This window comes from Cyanistes caeruleus, chromosome 3 (assembly GCF_971803275.1).
Source record: "Cyanistes caeruleus chromosome 3, bCyaCae1.hap1.1, whole genome shotgun sequence".
Lineage (NCBI taxonomy): Eukaryota > Metazoa > Chordata > Aves > Passeriformes > Paridae > Cyanistes > Cyanistes caeruleus.
In genome coordinates this window covers 48,777,835-48,796,370 of record NC_141703.1, presented here as the reverse complement: position 1 = coordinate 48,796,370, position 18,536 = coordinate 48,777,835, and the positions used below count along the sequence as shown (strand labels likewise).

Here is an 18,536-nt window from a genome sequence, read left to right as displayed (position 1 = left end):
GAATTGGTTTAAGTATTATGTCAACTTTTATATATTTAATGAAAAACTCTTTGCTATTTCCCTTCTTTGCAGAATGTTTTATACCTGAAAGTCAAGCTGCAACAGTCTACAGAAAAGACTTATAAATTAGCAAGGAATTCCTTTGTTCTAATACAGTAATGTGATGCTAATTGATAAGAGTATCTATGTGTGAAGTAAATTTCAGCACCAAATGTCAAATTCAGAAGAATAGCAAAGAATCTGCTGAAATGAAATAAGAGGCTAACAATAAGTGACCTAAAAACACAAGCAGAATATGACTGCTGAGGTCAAAGCTTTTCATAAAGACATCTTTTGGAAAATAGATGGATAAAATTAACCCCAGAGCTAAAAGAAAAAAGATGGTTAAAATTATTGTTCATAACCATGACTGGTAGAGAAGAAATCGTACAGAAATATTTTAACTGTTTTTTTAAAAAAATCATTTAAATAATGTTTAGAAACAACTTCTAAGTCTGACTGCACAACGTAACTCAAATGAAAATACATAACCTAATGTTCTACCTGTTTAAAACTCAGATCTAAAATTTTATTTCTCATGTTTAGACTGCTTATTTTTTTCTAAGTTAATTTAAAAAAATAAAACAACCACTTGCCATCTTCATGTCGGAGGTACTGGTTTCCACCTCTGTCTCTAGCTAATGACCATGCCTCGCCTTCATCACTTTCACAGAACTCTACCATGCTGTTCTTATCCATTTGCACCCACGTACCTTCTGAATTAGTCACCTGATGCACACACATAAAAAAGCAAAATTTATTGACTTCTCAAATAATTCATTAGCACGATTGAGTAACTACTTATAGCATCTGGAAAACACATTAAATTTCAATCTTTCTTACAAAGTAAATGCTAAAAAAAAAGTTTCTTAAATTAAGGCCACAGGCTGAGGCAGACTGAAGTACCAAACCTATTTATGGCACATTTACATTTAGGAGTAATTTTAAAAATGTTAGACCCATTTATGTTCAAAAGAAGCAAAACACCAACACCAGCACTTCAGAAAATCCACACAAGCCTAAATAAAAACTTGAGGGAAATAGTCTCCAAGATATACCTTCTAATTGATGGTGGCAACAGGAGAATTGTAATACCAAGATATACATAAAAGGTTTTTATGAGTATTAATTTTGTTCCTGATATTATATTTAGGAAATAGCATGACACACTTCATCCTTAAGCCTTTCTTAACCATAAAACACCACAACTGGACAACCCAGAATAATAACAATAGTTCAGCAACTAAACAAGTTAATACAATCAGTACAGAGAAACAGGAATTTGTTAAATGGTTAGGTCCTAGGAAAACATTTCGTCAATGAAACAGAATTTTTTCAAATAACAGGACAAAAACGTAGATCAAGAAACACAATTTTGTAAGGATTACTGTAACAAGAAATACATAAGCAAGCACAAGTAACTGTAGTGCAATTTTAACATTATTCCAATCAATGCAAAAAGGTAAAAGACACGACTGCATTAGTAGTTATAATATAAACAGAGTTCAAAGGCCAGCATTCATCATGAGGAGAGGGGAAAAGCAAACCTGTACAGAGGCAGATTCTTTTGCTGCAGTTACTACTGTTATAAACTGGTATCTATGAAGACATGAACTGAAGCTACAAGGATCCATACCTCGCCCACTGCCTTGACTTTGTTTCCCAGAACTAACATTCCAATTGGGATACCTCTAAGGTTAGGGCAGCTTCTGATGTTGTGACCTGATGGGCCAGTCTTCACTACCTTGTACACTCCAGGTCCACCTCGAAGAAATGGCAAGTCTTGTTCTTGCATCACTGCTTCCTGTGGGCAGTGTGAATTTAGGTCTTTGAAAAAATCATCAGCATTAGACCTAGATTCCTGAGAAATTACAAAAGAGGCAAAACAGAACAGAATAAAACCTATTAATACCACCTTTAAACTACAAAGGTAAGAAATACTTCAAGAGCACAAAAACTGAATTTCAATGCTAAAGGAGATCCTAGTTACATTGCTAATTTTAGTGCGCAGTGCTGAACAACTAACTACTAGCAAATTGCACATTAATTTAATTACTCCTGACATTACTCTTAAAGCAAAAGTGGTATAAATGTAACCATTTATAAAAAAATAACAGCTCATATCTAACATTAGATACCAATTATTTAATCTAACTGCTTCCACTAAACCTTCATCCTTGCTGACATTTCTCAGGATACACAATCATTCCTCCTGCTCTAATTGTGAAATTTTGTGAAGGAGTGGGGCTACGGAAAGGGAATTTCAATATTATCTCACCATATGACATGCTTTTTTTTATTTCACATTTAGAATATATTGTTAATTTAGAGTCAAGGCAAAACTGTGACAAAAGAGGAACAGCAATACCATAGATTTTTAAATGCACATGTAAGTATTAGCGTGTATTTATTGCTTCCACCATGGCAATCAGAAAGGCCTGCAAATTTATTTCACCTCACTATTTGCCGATGAAATATATATGCAAACCTGAAGTAAGAAAATACTTTGAATTTCTTACCAAAAAAAGTGGTAGTTACTAACAGAATGGAAAAATTAGCATAGATTTTTCAGCAAGCAACAGCTTAACTGAAAGGCTTTTGTACAGGAAAAATGAGGGATTGGAGTAACAAACATACATTTATTTCAGAAGAATGCAAGTAAGAAGCAGGAGCAAGTTCTATTATACTGAAAGTCATAGGTGCTTTTAAAGGAACAACTGAAAGTTACAAACTACATAATGTCCTTCGCGATTAAGCCAGTGGCTCACCTCATTCAGTCTACTGTGTTCAGCAACAGGAGATGCTGTTTAGAAGCAGCATAAAAATCTTTACTAACAGTCTGTCCCTTATATACCAACAGTATTTAAAACCTTTTTATTATGGATGTTGCAGACTATACCCTATTTTCCTTAGTGTTTATTTATGAATCTGATTTCTCTAATTTCTTCTGAATATGTGGATAATTTCTGCCTTGACAATCTCCCATAAAACCACCTTCCAAGAGTTCACTTCCTGCTGTAAGAAAGAATACTATTTTTGTCAGATTTAAAACCAAACTTCTGGTTATGTTATTTACTTTTAAATGAATGCAATTTTATCTGACCTCTTTAATTATCACGTTTTCAGCTTTTTTTGGTATGGAAGTCTGTGCACTGTGTCCAGACTAATACAGCAATTTTTTCAAGACACCTTTATACAAAAATGATTCTGTTACGTACATATTTAACTTACAAAGCAAGTTAATGCAAGCTGAGATAAACTGGTTTGAGAAAAAAAAGACAATTTAAACATAGTTTAGATCTTGACAATAAAGTCTGCTATTCTGGGAAAAAAGAATCAGTGGACAAACAAGTTTTAAAATCTCTACACCAAAATGTACAAACACATTATCATCTTCATTACAAAGTTCATACCAAAAAAAAAAAAATCCATTTCAAAACATTACAGAACCGATATTTAGATGAATACTTCTAGAGTTAATTTAAACAGCTTAATTGTACTTAACGTATCTTGTTCCTAGAATTAAATAATTTCAAAAAAACATTAAGACTGGGCAGAGTATTTATTAAATATCTGTGGATTTACTCATACAAATATCATCTTATTAAATGCTGCAACTTTATGTGGAGCCTCCAATAACAGACAAAAAATTTACCAGTAAATTTTGCTGTATGAGAGAGGGACAGTGAAAGGCTTTGTTATGTTAGAAATTCAGAGAGATGATCCACTAACTTGTTTTGTTAAAAAGGGAGAGTGATACTGATGAATTAATAAAAATTCAGCAATCTGCCCTCGTATTTTTTTCTCATTTTAGAAGAAACACAGATACAGCACTGAATGAAAATCTGATATTTCCTGTAAAAATAATTTACAGTAAAAGAGACTTCAAAGAATATTTAGCATAAAGTAGAGTCATAAGGTGCATTCTGAAAACAAGAGAAACAGTGTGACTGTTCCTGTAATTTAACTCACCTTAGGGGGTAAAGCTTTGGAAGTCCATGAAAAAAAGTCCAAATCCCTTACTCCTTGGCTAGCATTAAAGACATTCTGAGCAATAAAGTTTGAAAAAAAAAGACATATATCAACAAAGAAATGGGAACAAAGAAATATCGGAGGAAGAAGCTCAAGGTACTATAATGCAAACTTTCTCCTCAAGTAAATTTACTGGTAGAATGTTTTGCGAAAGGGGAAAGTTTTGTTTTCCTAATCAAGTCACCTGAGTCCACTGCTCACCATGGCAAATCATCCATCACACAGAAACAACTTAATATGTCAAAAGCTCAAAATGGATGTAGTGTGTCATGCCATTTACTGAAATTAAGAGCCAGACATCTCTTACAAAGCTTGATACTTCACGCACAGAAAATTCTCATATTTCTATTAGAAAGAAACAGTAGCTGGTCCCATCACAAACCAGTTTTCTGTCAAGATGGTCTCCTGTTCTGAAAGATGATTTCAACCAGTGCAGGACAAGTGCACATGAATTTTAGTCACCCAGTCAGAACCAAGGAGATGCAGAAGGGCTAAGCTCCCTGTTGCTGAAAGGAGCTCACTTGCACAGAATGATTTCACCAGTTTGCACATCACAATCATACTTTTTACCAGAGCAAAAAATTTCAGTGCTATACAGAGAACAATTGCTAAGATTTCATTGGTTTTTTTAAAACACACAATGTACGAACTAGTTTGTTATGAATAATCATAAACCAAATACAGCTTCCAGAGAGACATCACTAATTTAATAACCAATTGCCCACACTATAGAAATAAGCACTACTGTTCTGATTAATTTCTCCTCCCACAGAATAGCGAGGACACAATTTTTTAATTACTGGAAAACACAAAAAAAGAAGCCATCTTTTCTCCATAAGCTAATTTCTACTCATTTCAAAGAAATTGTCACTGTTTCTGTCAAATGAAAGACTAGCATACATATAGCAGTACTAATAATCATATTTATGGTATTTATGATGGAATCCCTTTGACAAAGCACCCATTTCATCTATAGGAACAGAAGTATCAAAATCTAATTCCCTATCCAAGCTTGATATGGGAACCAAATGAAATCCCTGCTCAGCAGCCACATTAAAATTTAACAGTAGCTAAGGCAGTAAATCCTTTCAGGCAGAAACAAGTACAGAACACCCTTGGCATGCTTCATCTGTATTTCCTGAAAAAGCGCTAACATGTTAAAAGTATGTAAATCTACACTTTTGCCACATGATAGAAGCAAATCATCTACTATATAGTGCTTACAAACATCCAGTTTCAATAATACAAATTATCTGCCATTTTGACAATGAGAAGGAAATAGTCACAACACCAGCATTTCATTAGAATTGAGTACCTTTACCCAGAACTGAAGCAGGTAGCAATGCACTAGTCATATATGCTCAGGGGCTCTGGGGAAGGCTCTGGGGAAGGGGTGGGTGTTAGATAGGAAGATTTAGCAAAGTAAAGGCTTATCAATTTGGCATAAAACTATGGCAACTATAAAAAGCCTACATGTACCTAATGAGGGTACTTCACAGGCATCCAACCTACTTACACTGTCTGATTCTATTACATTACAGCATATTTCCTTCTTTCTGATGGACTTCCACTGGGAAACATGGACCATGTGACCCAGTGAAGTGGGACCATGCTGGCTTAGAAACACCAAGATCAAACTAGAAGCTCTCCTTTCCTCTGTGAGCTTGAGAACTTCCTGGCTATTTTAACACTGTACACCACTTCACATGAATAGATCAGGCATCTATTTGATAGCTAAGTTTTCATTCTGAAGAAACTACGAGATAGAAGCTTTGATTTTAGCCCTTATGCTATCATCTGTAGATTTAGTTAATGCTTTCCTTCAAGACTCTACCTTCCAAGATCTAAAACTAATTACAGAAATTCAAACTTTTCCCAACAAATTTTAGGTTTCAGAGATAAAAAAAAAATTAATTTGCCACAAAAAATCATTTGACCAATAGCAAGGATTTAACACCTCAGTCATTATTTTTCAAAATGGAGACTTATCTTAAACAGCCATCTTGACATTTTATCAAACATAGTCTTACATTCCAATTGCTTCCTATCCTGCTTAAAATAATGGTAGGAACCTTTTGTCCATGTCCTTCAGTGCTTCCACAGAACATTCATCTTTCTGAGGTTCTGTGATCAAGCACTGGAGCCGACATACTAATATTGATTCTTTCTTCCATTGCAATAATGGTTTGAAGAACTTGCAATTTCTTGCAATTGCCTGTGGTGACTGGGGAACGTAATATTGGAGCTGGACATCGCGGTACAATATTCCTTCTTATAAAGTTTTAAATTTAAAATTAAGTAATGAGAACTTACTTAGAACGTGATTTTTTAAAAGACAAGTTTCCAGAGCTTGACCAAGATAAGTTTCTATTTCTTCCTAGTGTGCACTGTTTCGTATTGTATGTACCTTTCTACTAAGTACCATGTTTAAGTATGAATAAGTAACTATCTGCATAAGGTATTTTACAAGCATTTTCTCAAACACAGATACCTGCACACTGTAAGACAGAAATAAAAATAACTACCAGAGATGCAAACAGCTTATTCAAAATCACAATCTATTAAATTCACAATCTCATAATTATATTACCTACAATGGATTAGATGCACAGTTTCAGATCAGGGAAAAGAGACTGTAAAGCAGTCTCTTTTGAAAGGACAAGAACAACAGAAGAAGAGCTAAAGACATTTTAAGAAGACAAATGACCACAGCTCAAATAAATAAAACACTGGTAAAGTACCATGGATCTCTCCTTTCCCATGATCATTTATCTTCAAATATAATACCTCCGATAAAAATACAAAAAGTGCATTTATGAGATCCACAATATTCAGTGTTTGCTTTTTATAAAATACCTAGTTAATGCTAATAAACATATATAAAATGCAGATACAAAATATACATCAAGATGGAAAGGGTTCACAACACTACTGAGTACCTCTACTGGTTTTTATCTGCTCGCTGTTCCATAATACAGTGAAGAAACAGAGGAACTAAAACTTTTTTAAGAAGTTTCACATAGTTTCCAAAATATACTGAGGAATTTTCTTTACTTAAAGGATTGATTATAAAAAGCCCATATATTTAAACATGAGATAGCAACATAATTGAAGATGAAATGTCTGCACACTCAACAAAGTTGAATAGAAAATGGAGTCTAGTAGAAGTAATGTGACATCTATTTGAACAGGGAATACATGATCTAACTTAGGCATTTGATTTTCCCTTTACATTTTCAGTCACACAAGAGACTTTTTTCAGTCTTATTTTCAAGCCAAAACTGGTTGAACAGCTTTCAAAATGGAAGTGAAAAAAAATCACAAAATCAGTTTTTTTCACTGCATTCTGCTCATGTCACTCAGCTACCCAAATCAACAGGATTCAGCAGATATGAATTATATCACAATTTAATCTAACAAAACTTTAGCATTTATTACTTAACTGAACATCCTTTTTGACATATGTCATTCATCTCTAGAGGACTGCAAAAATCAAATTAGACAACTTACAAACAGTGCTTTTTTTGGATGATTCAGAGAAAAAAAGAAGTATAATTTGAAATATTTTCCACCTAGTAATCAAAATAAAATGATTTTAAAAGCTCCTACCAAGAAAGCAGTATCTGTGCAAGGGCAGTATCTAGTAAGAAAGCAGAGTATGTATGCTAGATTAGCATGCTCTAAAGATTTCAGATATTCAAAAGTCAGCCTCTGAACCCTGAGTTATGTTTTCTCACTTTTAAGAAATAAAATGCTAGAACTATTTTTTTCCTTTTTCCTCTTATTATGAATCAAACCAACAAAAATTACTGCTTATATATTGTCATAATGAAATCAAACAGCTTCAGGACATGCTAAGTCCTCTTAAAATTCTGGAAATGAGAGCTGTGCAAAGAAACATTTCTGAAAATAGCTCAAAAGACATTTCTTGCACATGCCTGCATTGTTTTAAGAGCTGCTTTTGTAACCCTTTTGCTATGTTGGCTGCCACTTACAGAGAAGAAGCTAAGAAAGCATGTAACTTTTACCTTGTGTCACACAAGACATGTGACTGGCTACCTAAAAGAAAATTAAGCGTATCTAACAGCTCCTAATAGTCTAAATGGTAACAAAACTAATTCACTAGTGTCAAAAAACCCCCAAAACTAAGAGAAAACCTTTTATCTGAATTTTACAGACCCAGAGAATGAAATGTTTGAAAACTGAATGTTGCTTTTCACATTTCACTGTACCTGACCTCCTTATTCACATGAAATTTGAAGTCTCAAAATTTTATTGTCAAGAATGAATGTTCAGTTTTTCATGGCAGACATTTCTTTTCAGGCTTCTCTCAAGGAGCACAGCATGTGCTATTCCCTAGAACTACATGGATACCAGAGCTGTATGAAATATGCCAACCAGTTAAGTTCTTGCTAATCACAGACAACTGCTGAGCTCAAAAACATTCCCTTCAACAAGTAAAATGATATTGAAGAGAGCTAAATTAAAAGAAACCACACAACTCAGAAAAATCTACCTGACTATAATACCCATCTAGACACACAATATTTATTCAAGTTAGTTACTCAGTCAAGATGAATTCACTTTTACTGTGGGTGAACTAGTAAAATTCAACTACTTCACAGAAATATTAGTATTTCATGGAACTATAATACAGCAATTTTCTAATGGCTACCAATTTCTAAGGCAAAAAAATACAGGCAAAGTTTTAAACAAAACCTAATTTTTTCCATGTTTTCATATATTCTACAGCAGACTAGAAAACCACTCTGACAGGCATATTTGAGTGACTGATTTCTGAGTACAGAAATAATTTGCTTCCCAAACGCAAAATTAATTTCCCAAACAAGGATTCTATTGGAAGAAATCTACAAATAGAAATATATCAACAAATAATTTGTAGACAAAAAGATCTATTCACATCATGTAACAGTGTTTGGCAGAACAGCCACAGGGTATTACGAATTTCCAGATTTAGCTACTAGCAAACAGCCCAATTTCACTGCAACTGGGAATCTCTCAGTTTTCTATAACCAAAAAACATGAACAGCATGACATTACTGGTTGTAGTGTTTAATTTAGTGAAATATTTCTCAGCTACCTTCAATTGCTGCAGCAGCTCACTCAGACAAGATGACAAATCAAATCTACATAGCAGTATCAATTAGATCTGATTTTCACATTCTGCCCAGAAGAAAACAAGGCCCACTCAGAAAATGCATGAAAACAGATGGGCCAGAAAGGCCTGCACTTTCATCCATCTTTTGAGAAACACTGGTTTAGCTAATACATTTTTTCCCTTTTTTGTCTTTCATGTTTTTCAAAAAAGTGTAATTAGTTTCCAGAAAAGGTGTAACCTTTAAACTGTAGTGATGATGATCACACGTAACTTTAAAATAAAGTTATTAAAATAAATTATATTTACTCTTATTATAAATTCAATGTTTGTCTTGAAGCTCTGGGATTCTTTGATTAGCTAATTAAGTGGTAACACAAGGATTCAGGTATAAAACTCACAAAAAACATCCACAAAACCCAGAGCCTAAAGAATTTTTTGTTCACTTGATTTTTTTTTTTTAAAAAGAATCAATTAACACTGATTCACTGTAGGCCTCTTCTGGAATCACGGCACCAGTGGACCACTTCACAGACAAAGCTATCTAGCATAAGAAACAACTGGTGCAGACCACAATCAAATACTATTTTACTTTTGTTATAGCAGTCCCTGCACTTGTTTGCTCTTCTAGAAGAGACTGCAACATAAAAAGCCTCATACCTTTCTACACTCCACCCTCATTACACAGCAGCCCTCCAAAATGCAAACACGTATAAAGTTGTATTTGACAATTAAAATATTCTTTACCTCAGGACTTTTTGCAGCCTTAATTAAAGAAAGTCTTGTAATGAGGATAGAGTGTACTTTTGGATATTTTTCAAAGGCACCTTTTACTTACGTCAACAGGTACCAGAAGGCTCTTGCCAAGATGTTGGTTAAAAGACAGACACCAGGCTTCAGTGTAACCATTCATGTTAGGAACATACTTCTTTATTGTTTCATCATTCAGCCTCAGCCAAACACCATCATCATTGTGGATCTATGGGAAACAAGCAACAAGAACGAGCCATGCCCTCCTGTAACTGTTCTGTAGCAAGGATTAACAGACTTCAGGCAGACAACAGCAGCAAAGAAGCAATGATTCTTACAATGCTGATACAACATAAGTAGAGGTAAAGAGGAATATTGACAAAATCAGAATTCCAAAGCAACAGGGAAGCATACCTTTTGATATGTCAAGGTGTGAAGATAAATTTAAATTGAATCATGCAGTAATAAGAATTGCTTTGAAATAAAAGAGGAAAGAAAGTCAAGCCTTCATAAGCTTTATAAATTCCCCGCTTCCCATTTTTCCATTGCTGGCATGACTTGGTAAATCGCAAAAATATTCCTTGCATATGAAGTTATATAGTAAGAAAAATACATGCATTCTAGTCTAACACACCAGTAGTGATCTTTCAGATCTCTAAGTGAAAGATGTAATGAAAAGGACATCTATATCTGAATTTTATTTATGTAGAGTTAAAATAGTAAGTAGCGAAAAGCTAAATCTTAAGATGTATTATTGTAAGATGAACTCTAGCAATTTTCTTTCCTTGCATCAGTCTCAATATTTGTTACGCAGGTTTTGAAGTAAGTAAATTAAAGGAAATGGCAGCTTGAAAAACTAAATTAGTAAATTTAGATTTTTGCAATTGATGGTCTTAAGTTGCATATGTCAACATTTAAACATGGAAGAAAACCCGTCATTTGCATGAATTATGTTTATATCTTAGCCCAATTTTCAATAGAAATGTCTTATTGATTACCTCGTCAATGAAAGTGATGGATCCATTGACTTTCACTATGCCTATTTGCTCACTCTGAAGGGAAGGGTGGCTACGGATACGAAGCCCTGCACTGTCCTTGGCCACAAATTTGCGAACCTAAGAGAAGCAAAGAAAGACAGTAAGGAAGAAAAAAAATTGGAACAGAGCTCTCAGAGTAAAAAGAAATAGGTTTAACAGATTCTGAAACGCCAGTGACAAGACAGCAGTCTTAAGAGTTACAGTTTGTTGCTAGTTTCCCATGGTTGCTGTGTGAAACTTCACTTTTTTACTATAATCAATTAAATTATAATGTTCCAAAAAACCATAATGTAAGCATGCACTGATTTGGAAATATTTTTGTTATACCCTACAATAATCCGTACAAGTTTCTGATTTTTTTAACATATATGTTTCATTTGCTGCTGAAAATTTCAAGAGATTTGCCTTTTGAAATTTATTATTTCTCCTAACTGATCAGCCTGGGATTACCATTTCTCAGTTGTGCTACTGTAGTATTCTCTTTAGTCACCTTTTTTACCAAAAATTTGCTATTTTCCTTAGCTAAAGAGTTTAACTAACCATTTTAAAAGCAAATGGTTATTTCTACTTCTTTATCTTTCAAACAGCTATTTCAATAGTTTCTTCTTTTTTTTCCACAGGAAGGTTAAAGCAGAGGTTCCTTGCTATTAGCTGGACTCACTACAGCACCCCAACATCTCCCGCTTGTTATTCATTATCACGTTTTTTTACTGTTCAAACATTATCAGGCACCTGTGCCATAGAGAACAAATGTAAGCCATCCTACTGGGTCTCTTAAAACCAGAGATGCATATATTCTATCCATATGGTATGAAACCATTTTCTTGGAAGGTTATTTTCAAACTCCACAGGTGAAAGTGATAAAAGTATCAATGGAAATATGGATTTAATCTATAACAACATAAAGCACAGAATGATGTGTGAGGAACAAACTCAGTGATACATAATGAAAGGTACCAGTGCATTAATCTTTTTTCCCTAAAGAAATTATTTTAAAAATTGTATTTATTCTGAGGCTAATTTAAAAAACAAAATACAAAACCCCAAAACCAGAAGCATGTAAAGGATTTCATACATAAATTACTCCAAAATGTGCAAACAAGGTTTTGCTTATTGACAGTCCTCTTACTCATAATACTTAGATTCTTCCAACAGACAAAATGAAGACTTTCAAGGTCTTTGCGACATATAAAGCTGAATCACTGCTGACAGCATTCTAAACACAGACAAGCCAAAAACAAAGTCTTGCAAATTAGGAGTCCTTTCATCATCTTACTTCAGAAAATCATTATGACAGTTTGCTAGAACTTGCATGAAAAACTTGAATCTAGAGGAAAAACTCACATTCCAGATTTTGAGTCGACACAGGCTTGGAAAAAGCCTTCTTCCCTTTTGTAACAGCTAACCTAACTAGTTAATAAAAACCTTCAACCTATAACCAGAAATTGCTTAAGGATCAGGTGCACTGACAGACAATACAATAAAAAACAGATTAGGAGATCTTTTATGCTCATTTCTGACCATGATGAAAAATTCTATCATCTGTGTCTTCTTTCTGATACAGCACCTCTTTGCTAGGAATATTTCTGTATAGCAGTGGTTTTGTAACTCAACACCTTCCACCAAGAAGGCAGTTCTTCCATGGCACATACAGACTGGATTCTATCTGAAGAACTGACTAAGGCAGAAAGGCTTAGCAATTAGGATGTACATCATCACTACAGTGCACTATAGTTATCAAGAGCTGTGTTACTCTGCTTTTTTATTTGACAAGTCTGCATAGAGTTACACATCACACAAAGTGCGACATATAGGGTAAAGCAACCTTAACAAGGGGGTTGATCTTCGACAAAGAGGTGAGAAAAAGCACCCCCAGCCCAGAGCTTTTGGGTTTGGTGGTTGTTTTTTGGTTTTGCAATCAATGCTAGCTACTTACTTTGTCAGGACAGTACAAACCATCAAAACATGTTCGCGACCAATCATTCTGGTAACAGTCTTCCATCTTCTAATTCAGCTAAATTAGCACCATTTTTCCACCTACCCCAAATTACATTACATAGCTTGAAAAATAATCTTTTTAATAGGACGTGGAATGAAGTTTCCTGAAAGTTAATTTAAGCTTTGCAGCTAATAAGGAGGCAGCAGTTCTAATGGTTCATATACCATACAATGGTATAAATGGTTCATACAATGGTTGAATGCAGATCACTATCACAGTCTCCTTCAGATTTTTCATCCGACTTCAAATAACAGAGAATGAAGAACACACATATAAAATCATAACACAGCACTCATTTTCAGCTTGCAATTTAAGTAAGGTTTGGCTACAAAACTGGAATGTTCCAGTGCCTGAATGAAAGTATTTTGGTGTTTCCAGCTGAGAACAGATCACCACTGATAATGCACTATTAGTGTCCTTTGGTTATAACTATCTGAAATTTTAGGCTGACAAAGATGATGACAAAGTGCATTTAGAGCTCAATTATGCCCTTTTCCTCAGCAAAATATGATTTGGTATACTGGACTGTCTCTGACTGATAAATGTCTAATCTGCATTCTTGGTTTCAGGAACATGGAGCACAGTACAATTATTACCTTGCTGTATTACTTACAACACTGCTGTTGATACACAAAGAATTATCCTGATTTGTTATGTGATTCATTATGACACAGAAGAAAGATGACTGATGAAATGATTTACCGTGAAAGGTCTAGTTTAGTTTTTCAGCAGACTCTACAGACACTACGTACAGGACAAAGATGGCTCCTTTTTCAGAGACTAGAACTTGGAACAAGAAATGAGACACGCACACAGAACACCACAAGGAGAGGATTAAACACTACATAACGTCTCAGAACACCACAGGACTGACTTCTGTCAAGTACTTTGATTATTCTTTGACAACACAGAGTTATCATGTATGAACAAGTCACCCTAATTTCCACTGTAATAATTAAAAAGAAAAACTGAATTTCTGTTCAGCAATTCATCTCATATCAAACCAGATTCTCTCAGCTTGGGGACAGCAAGACAACACAGATGATGATCAGCTTGAGTGGAGGTATCATTAAGTAGTGCCAGGTAAATCTCTCTTAGTAGGAACTGAGAGTTCTAATTAAGATAATGAACTAACCAGGAACTCTTCCTTCCAAGAAAAGGGAGAAAGTCTAAAAGAAGCTTCTTAGGAAAAAAATAAAAAAGAGACCCAGTGAGGGGTAAATGTTGTATTGAAACTGAAAGTATATTTATTATTTTTAATTTGAGGCATGGCTGCAGGGAAAAAGAATCTCGTTCATAGCAGAAGCAGATGCTGGATGCATTTTAAAGACTGAAGAACCATATAACAAAGCTATTGTCTCTGGATTATCCTGAATTCTAGAAAAAAAAATAAATCAGGATGTACTACATAGGTAAGAAGTTGTCAGAAACCTGATCCTTTCTCTAACTACATGTTTCTTGACCACCTTCCCAATTTCAGTAGGACAGGAAACAAAACCTTGCGTTATTTCAGAATACCACATCTCTTAATATAGGTTTATTCCACAAAAAACAAAACTGAACAAAACAAAAAAGAACACAAACCACACCCCCCCTGCAAAATGACAAAATCAGCACCTTATTTAATATCCCCTCTTTTGCACCTAAGAGGAAATTCAAGGTAGTTCCCTCATCTGGGCATTTTCCGTTGTACCACTGCCACCCATTTCAGCTTACTTGCTTTATTGTGTCTACTTTAGTTCTTCAGAGTGGAATGATAAGGTGAAATGGGGATGTCAAAAGCTACAGATAGGATACCTTTAAAAAAGAATCAAGCCATTCTCTAAGGAAGGAATAAATACTAAAGAAACTGGTTATGGATTTGATACTGACTGAAGATGATTATGATGAAACAAACAAAATCTTCGTAACATTTTGTGCACAATTAATTTCATACTACAATATATAAAAAATAGAATTAATAAGAGTGCAAAATTTTGTCTGTGGCTTTAATAATAGTTGTGCAATGTTTGTGCAACAAGCCAAGGCAAAGGCAGTTTCTGTAGAGCTTCTAACAGTTTTATGAATTGATGTACAAAAATAAAATGAAATGTATTTGTTTCATTTTATCCAGTAAATTAATTTCATTCCATTCAGCATGTTAAAGTTACCTGCAAATATCCTCAAGTCTGCAGCACTATTATATGATAAAGTATGTATTAAACAACAATAAATTCCCACCCAAACATAACTATCTGTTTTGGGGTTTTTTTCAGTTCTCCAAACCTTGTTTGGCTGAGGCTCTGCTTTTGGTTTAATAAGTTGGGTTCCAGGAGGTATCATTCCTTTTGGAGGATCTTTTACTTTCACTTCTAGTCCAGCATCTATAAGCAAACAAAGACTAAGTTAAAAAAAATAAATAAAACAGGATATATCTATTAAACAGAAACGACAGTTTACACATGCTACAACTCAGAGTAAATAAAATAACCACTTACTTATCTGTCTGCCAAAATCAACACTTGTCAGTTGGTTTCATGGTGCAAGGTATTAATTTTTTAACATTTTTATTTTCATATGTAGAAATTTAGAGAGATGTAGTTTCATGCTGTTGTTAGATATCTGTCACAGTGTATGTACAAAGCACTACCAGGTTATTTTGTATCCTAAAAATGTCTGTAGGGTTACATTTCAAAGAATAGTCAACACTCGCAAGGTTCAAGCGAAAGCTTCTGGAGAGGCAGAGGTAGGGAATGCAATGCTGTACTGCTACAGTTGCTAATTGCTACATGTGAGATACAAGAGATATAAGAGCCTGAAAAGCCATGTTATACAACCAGAAAAGGCTTATAATGTAAAGAATTGGCATATTTAATTTCCAATGCTATTATAAGGTATGGGAAAGTGGCATTCTTGTTTGTGAAGAAAAATACATGTTAATACATGCAAAGAAAGACACAAAAATTTAAGTAATAGTTTAATATAACCCTGAGTAATAACTTCTAAAGAAATTGCCTCAGCAACCACTGTTAAAAGCAAACTGCCATACTTTTGTGGTTTTTGTTTCATTTTACTGAGTGACCCCCCTGAAAAGCAACATCCGCAAAAAAAGCAATCCAGACCTAGCAATGGAACTGCTGATTTCACTAACATCCTTTTAAATAAGCATGGCAGTAACAGAAGCAATCTACAAGCATCAAGAACATAAAAGCTTTGAAACAGAGAAAGTGTTACCAGTACTTAAGCAGTCAAAAGTTTACAGAATTATGGATCAAGCACAGGTACATGAAAGCTTCAGACGGCATAGTCTAATATAACGATTGAGTCGGGAAGTTCCATTGCAGAAAAATGGCACAGCTAAGTATTAAGAGTATACTCATACCTGTTTAATAATCAAGCTTAAGAGTTAAATATATAATTTCTAGAAGTTTACCCTACACAATGCTTGAGAACGGTAGAACCTGTGTATAAGAGCAGATGATTTAAACTACAGAGTAAAGTTTGCTCCAGAGATTACACTCTGGAAAAAATACAACTGAGTGCACTGCAGGCTCCTATGAAGGGAAATGTTCTTCTGTTTGAGGAATAGAGATAACCATTAACAATAATATTTTATACATCTTATGTAGTTAACACATAAAACCAAATCCCATTCCACTTCCACTGGATTGTGTGTACTTGCATTTATGAGTATCACTATGTTTTTACTAAAGGTGCTGGTCAGTATTGGGAAAGAGGAACTGCTGGTGCTCATGAACTCACCCGCACCCTCTCATCAGATGTGGGTCCAGCTACAACACTTCCAGTGTTTCACTACTATCTCCACCATATAACCAGTAAGGCTAACATGAGAGAATCTAATATATGGAGTATTTTTGGAAAGGCACTCCCTTCCACCATATGCTGCAGTATCTCATAGTGCAGTAGCCAAGACTGGCAAGATAACTAAAAGATGGAAGCAAGGAATGAACCAAAAGCATTCAAAAATTAGTGGAAATAATTAAGAGTTCAAGTAGAGTCTCAGTTAAGACCACATCTCCTCAATTTTCCAGAACAAATAACACTATGTATTTCAGCTCTGTCAGGAACAATTTTGCCTTTCCTTAGGTTCTTCAGTGCTGGGCTGGGCTTTTTTTTCCCCTCTATACTTCTCTGTCACTCTCAGCTGAAACAAGACATTCTTCCTTCAACACAGAGTTAAGCATAAGAAAGTCTGTTGATGTGGTAATCTAACCACATTATAAATACATGATTTGCGACATGTATTCCTATTTCAGTGTGTGGGATTTTTTCTTCAGACAAAGAAGTAATTTAAATAGAAGGCTTCTGAATGTAAACTTGTATGCTAACTTCTGCTATGAATTGTAATATTAAATCTTATGAGCATCAAGATATAAATGTGTCAGTATACAAAGTGTAAATAATAAAAAAAATGCTTAAATATAGTGAAAATGAAGTACCTATTTCAATGCCATCTATAGTAACATGAATGGTGTAGAGACCAACAGCTCCAGGAGTCCAGTTTGCACAGTATGTACCATCATTATTGACTCTGATCAACATGTTTTCACTGGGTCTAGGCATAAACAAAACAATTAAAAATGACTGAACATTTATTGTCTTTTTGGACATAATATATGTTATAAATAGATAACAATCAGTATAATGCTTAGTATGGAAACTACTCTTTTTTTTCTAGCAGATCATCTAAATAAAACTTTTCCTTTTCCATTGTACTAACCTCTTATTATTTACTATGAAAATATAATCCTCTGTTCCATGTTTATTTATACTGAATGATAAAAGAACACGGAGAGCAGCTAATACAAATAAGGAAACAACATTAGAACAATTAAAAAAAAATCAAATAAAATTGCTACATACAAGAAAATATAATACTTGAATTTTATGTTTTTACCTTCAGACACAATCACCTGTCAGTCACACTTGGGAGTCTGGGTGTAAGCAGAAGTGTTAGGACATGTTAATTTAAGTCCCTACCAAAAAGAATTTTTTTAATGTTTACCTCTTTGGTGTTGGTGAAGCAAAACGTAGTTCTTCAAAAGAGTAATTTTCGTATGCCTATAAAGAGATTAAATTCAAACATAAAACAAACAGTTATCAGTTATGCCACTGTCTTGAATAAAAGAAAGCAGAGCATTTTCTTAAAGAATACATCAATCTAACTTTACCCACCCCAGAAGCACTGATCAGGGAATCAGAAACAAATTTCAAAACAGAAATACACATGCACAAATGCAAGAGTATCTTCACTATCTCATTAAACAGCCATTATTTGGATAAGAAAGATTTCTACTGCTGACAAAAACCTGGTTAAGTCTTTGAAATTCTTCAAATCTGACTTGTAAAAAACCCTTTTGAATCCAGACAGTACACTGAAGATAAGAAAGCAACTATGTTGCTGGTAAAACCTGAAAACCAGCTCAGGGGCTTTATCAATGAAATTTCAGATCGTTTTTCTTTCAACTCCAAGTGAAGATGAAATTCCCTCAGCATTGAAGTGATACTTCCATTGATTTCCACTACAAAAAAAGACCTGGTTCACTTCTACAGTGTCTTGTGA

At 34.3% G+C, this 18,536-nt stretch overlaps 1 protein-coding gene across 50 annotated transcripts in view; it reads right to left on the bottom strand.

Moving 5' to 3' along the window:
* The window catches only part of MYCBP2 (MYC binding protein 2), a 171,761-nt gene that overhangs the window by 45,516 nt on the left and 107,709 nt on the right, over positions 1-18,536 (bottom strand). For 15 of the 50 annotated variants that reach the window (XM_086880920.1, XM_086880922.1, XM_086880928.1 and 12 more), the window contains 8 exons: positions 17,979-18,034; positions 17,413-17,528; positions 15,239-15,336; positions 10,936-11,052; positions 10,026-10,166; positions 4,012-4,086; positions 1,676-1,900; positions 636-768 (listed from right to left, as the gene is read on the bottom strand). In XM_086880920.1, the coding sequence (XP_086737046.1) occupies positions 636-768; positions 1,676-1,900; positions 4,012-4,086; positions 10,026-10,166; positions 10,936-11,052; positions 15,239-15,336; positions 17,413-17,528; positions 17,979-18,034 (961 nt within the window). The remainder of the gene's footprint in view (positions 1-635; positions 769-1,675; positions 1,901-4,011; positions 4,087-10,025; positions 10,167-10,935; positions 11,053-15,238; positions 15,337-17,412; positions 17,529-17,978; positions 18,035-18,536) is intronic. The other 35 variants (XM_086880925.1, XM_086880927.1, XM_086880937.1 and 32 more) reach the window with 5 other exon arrangements.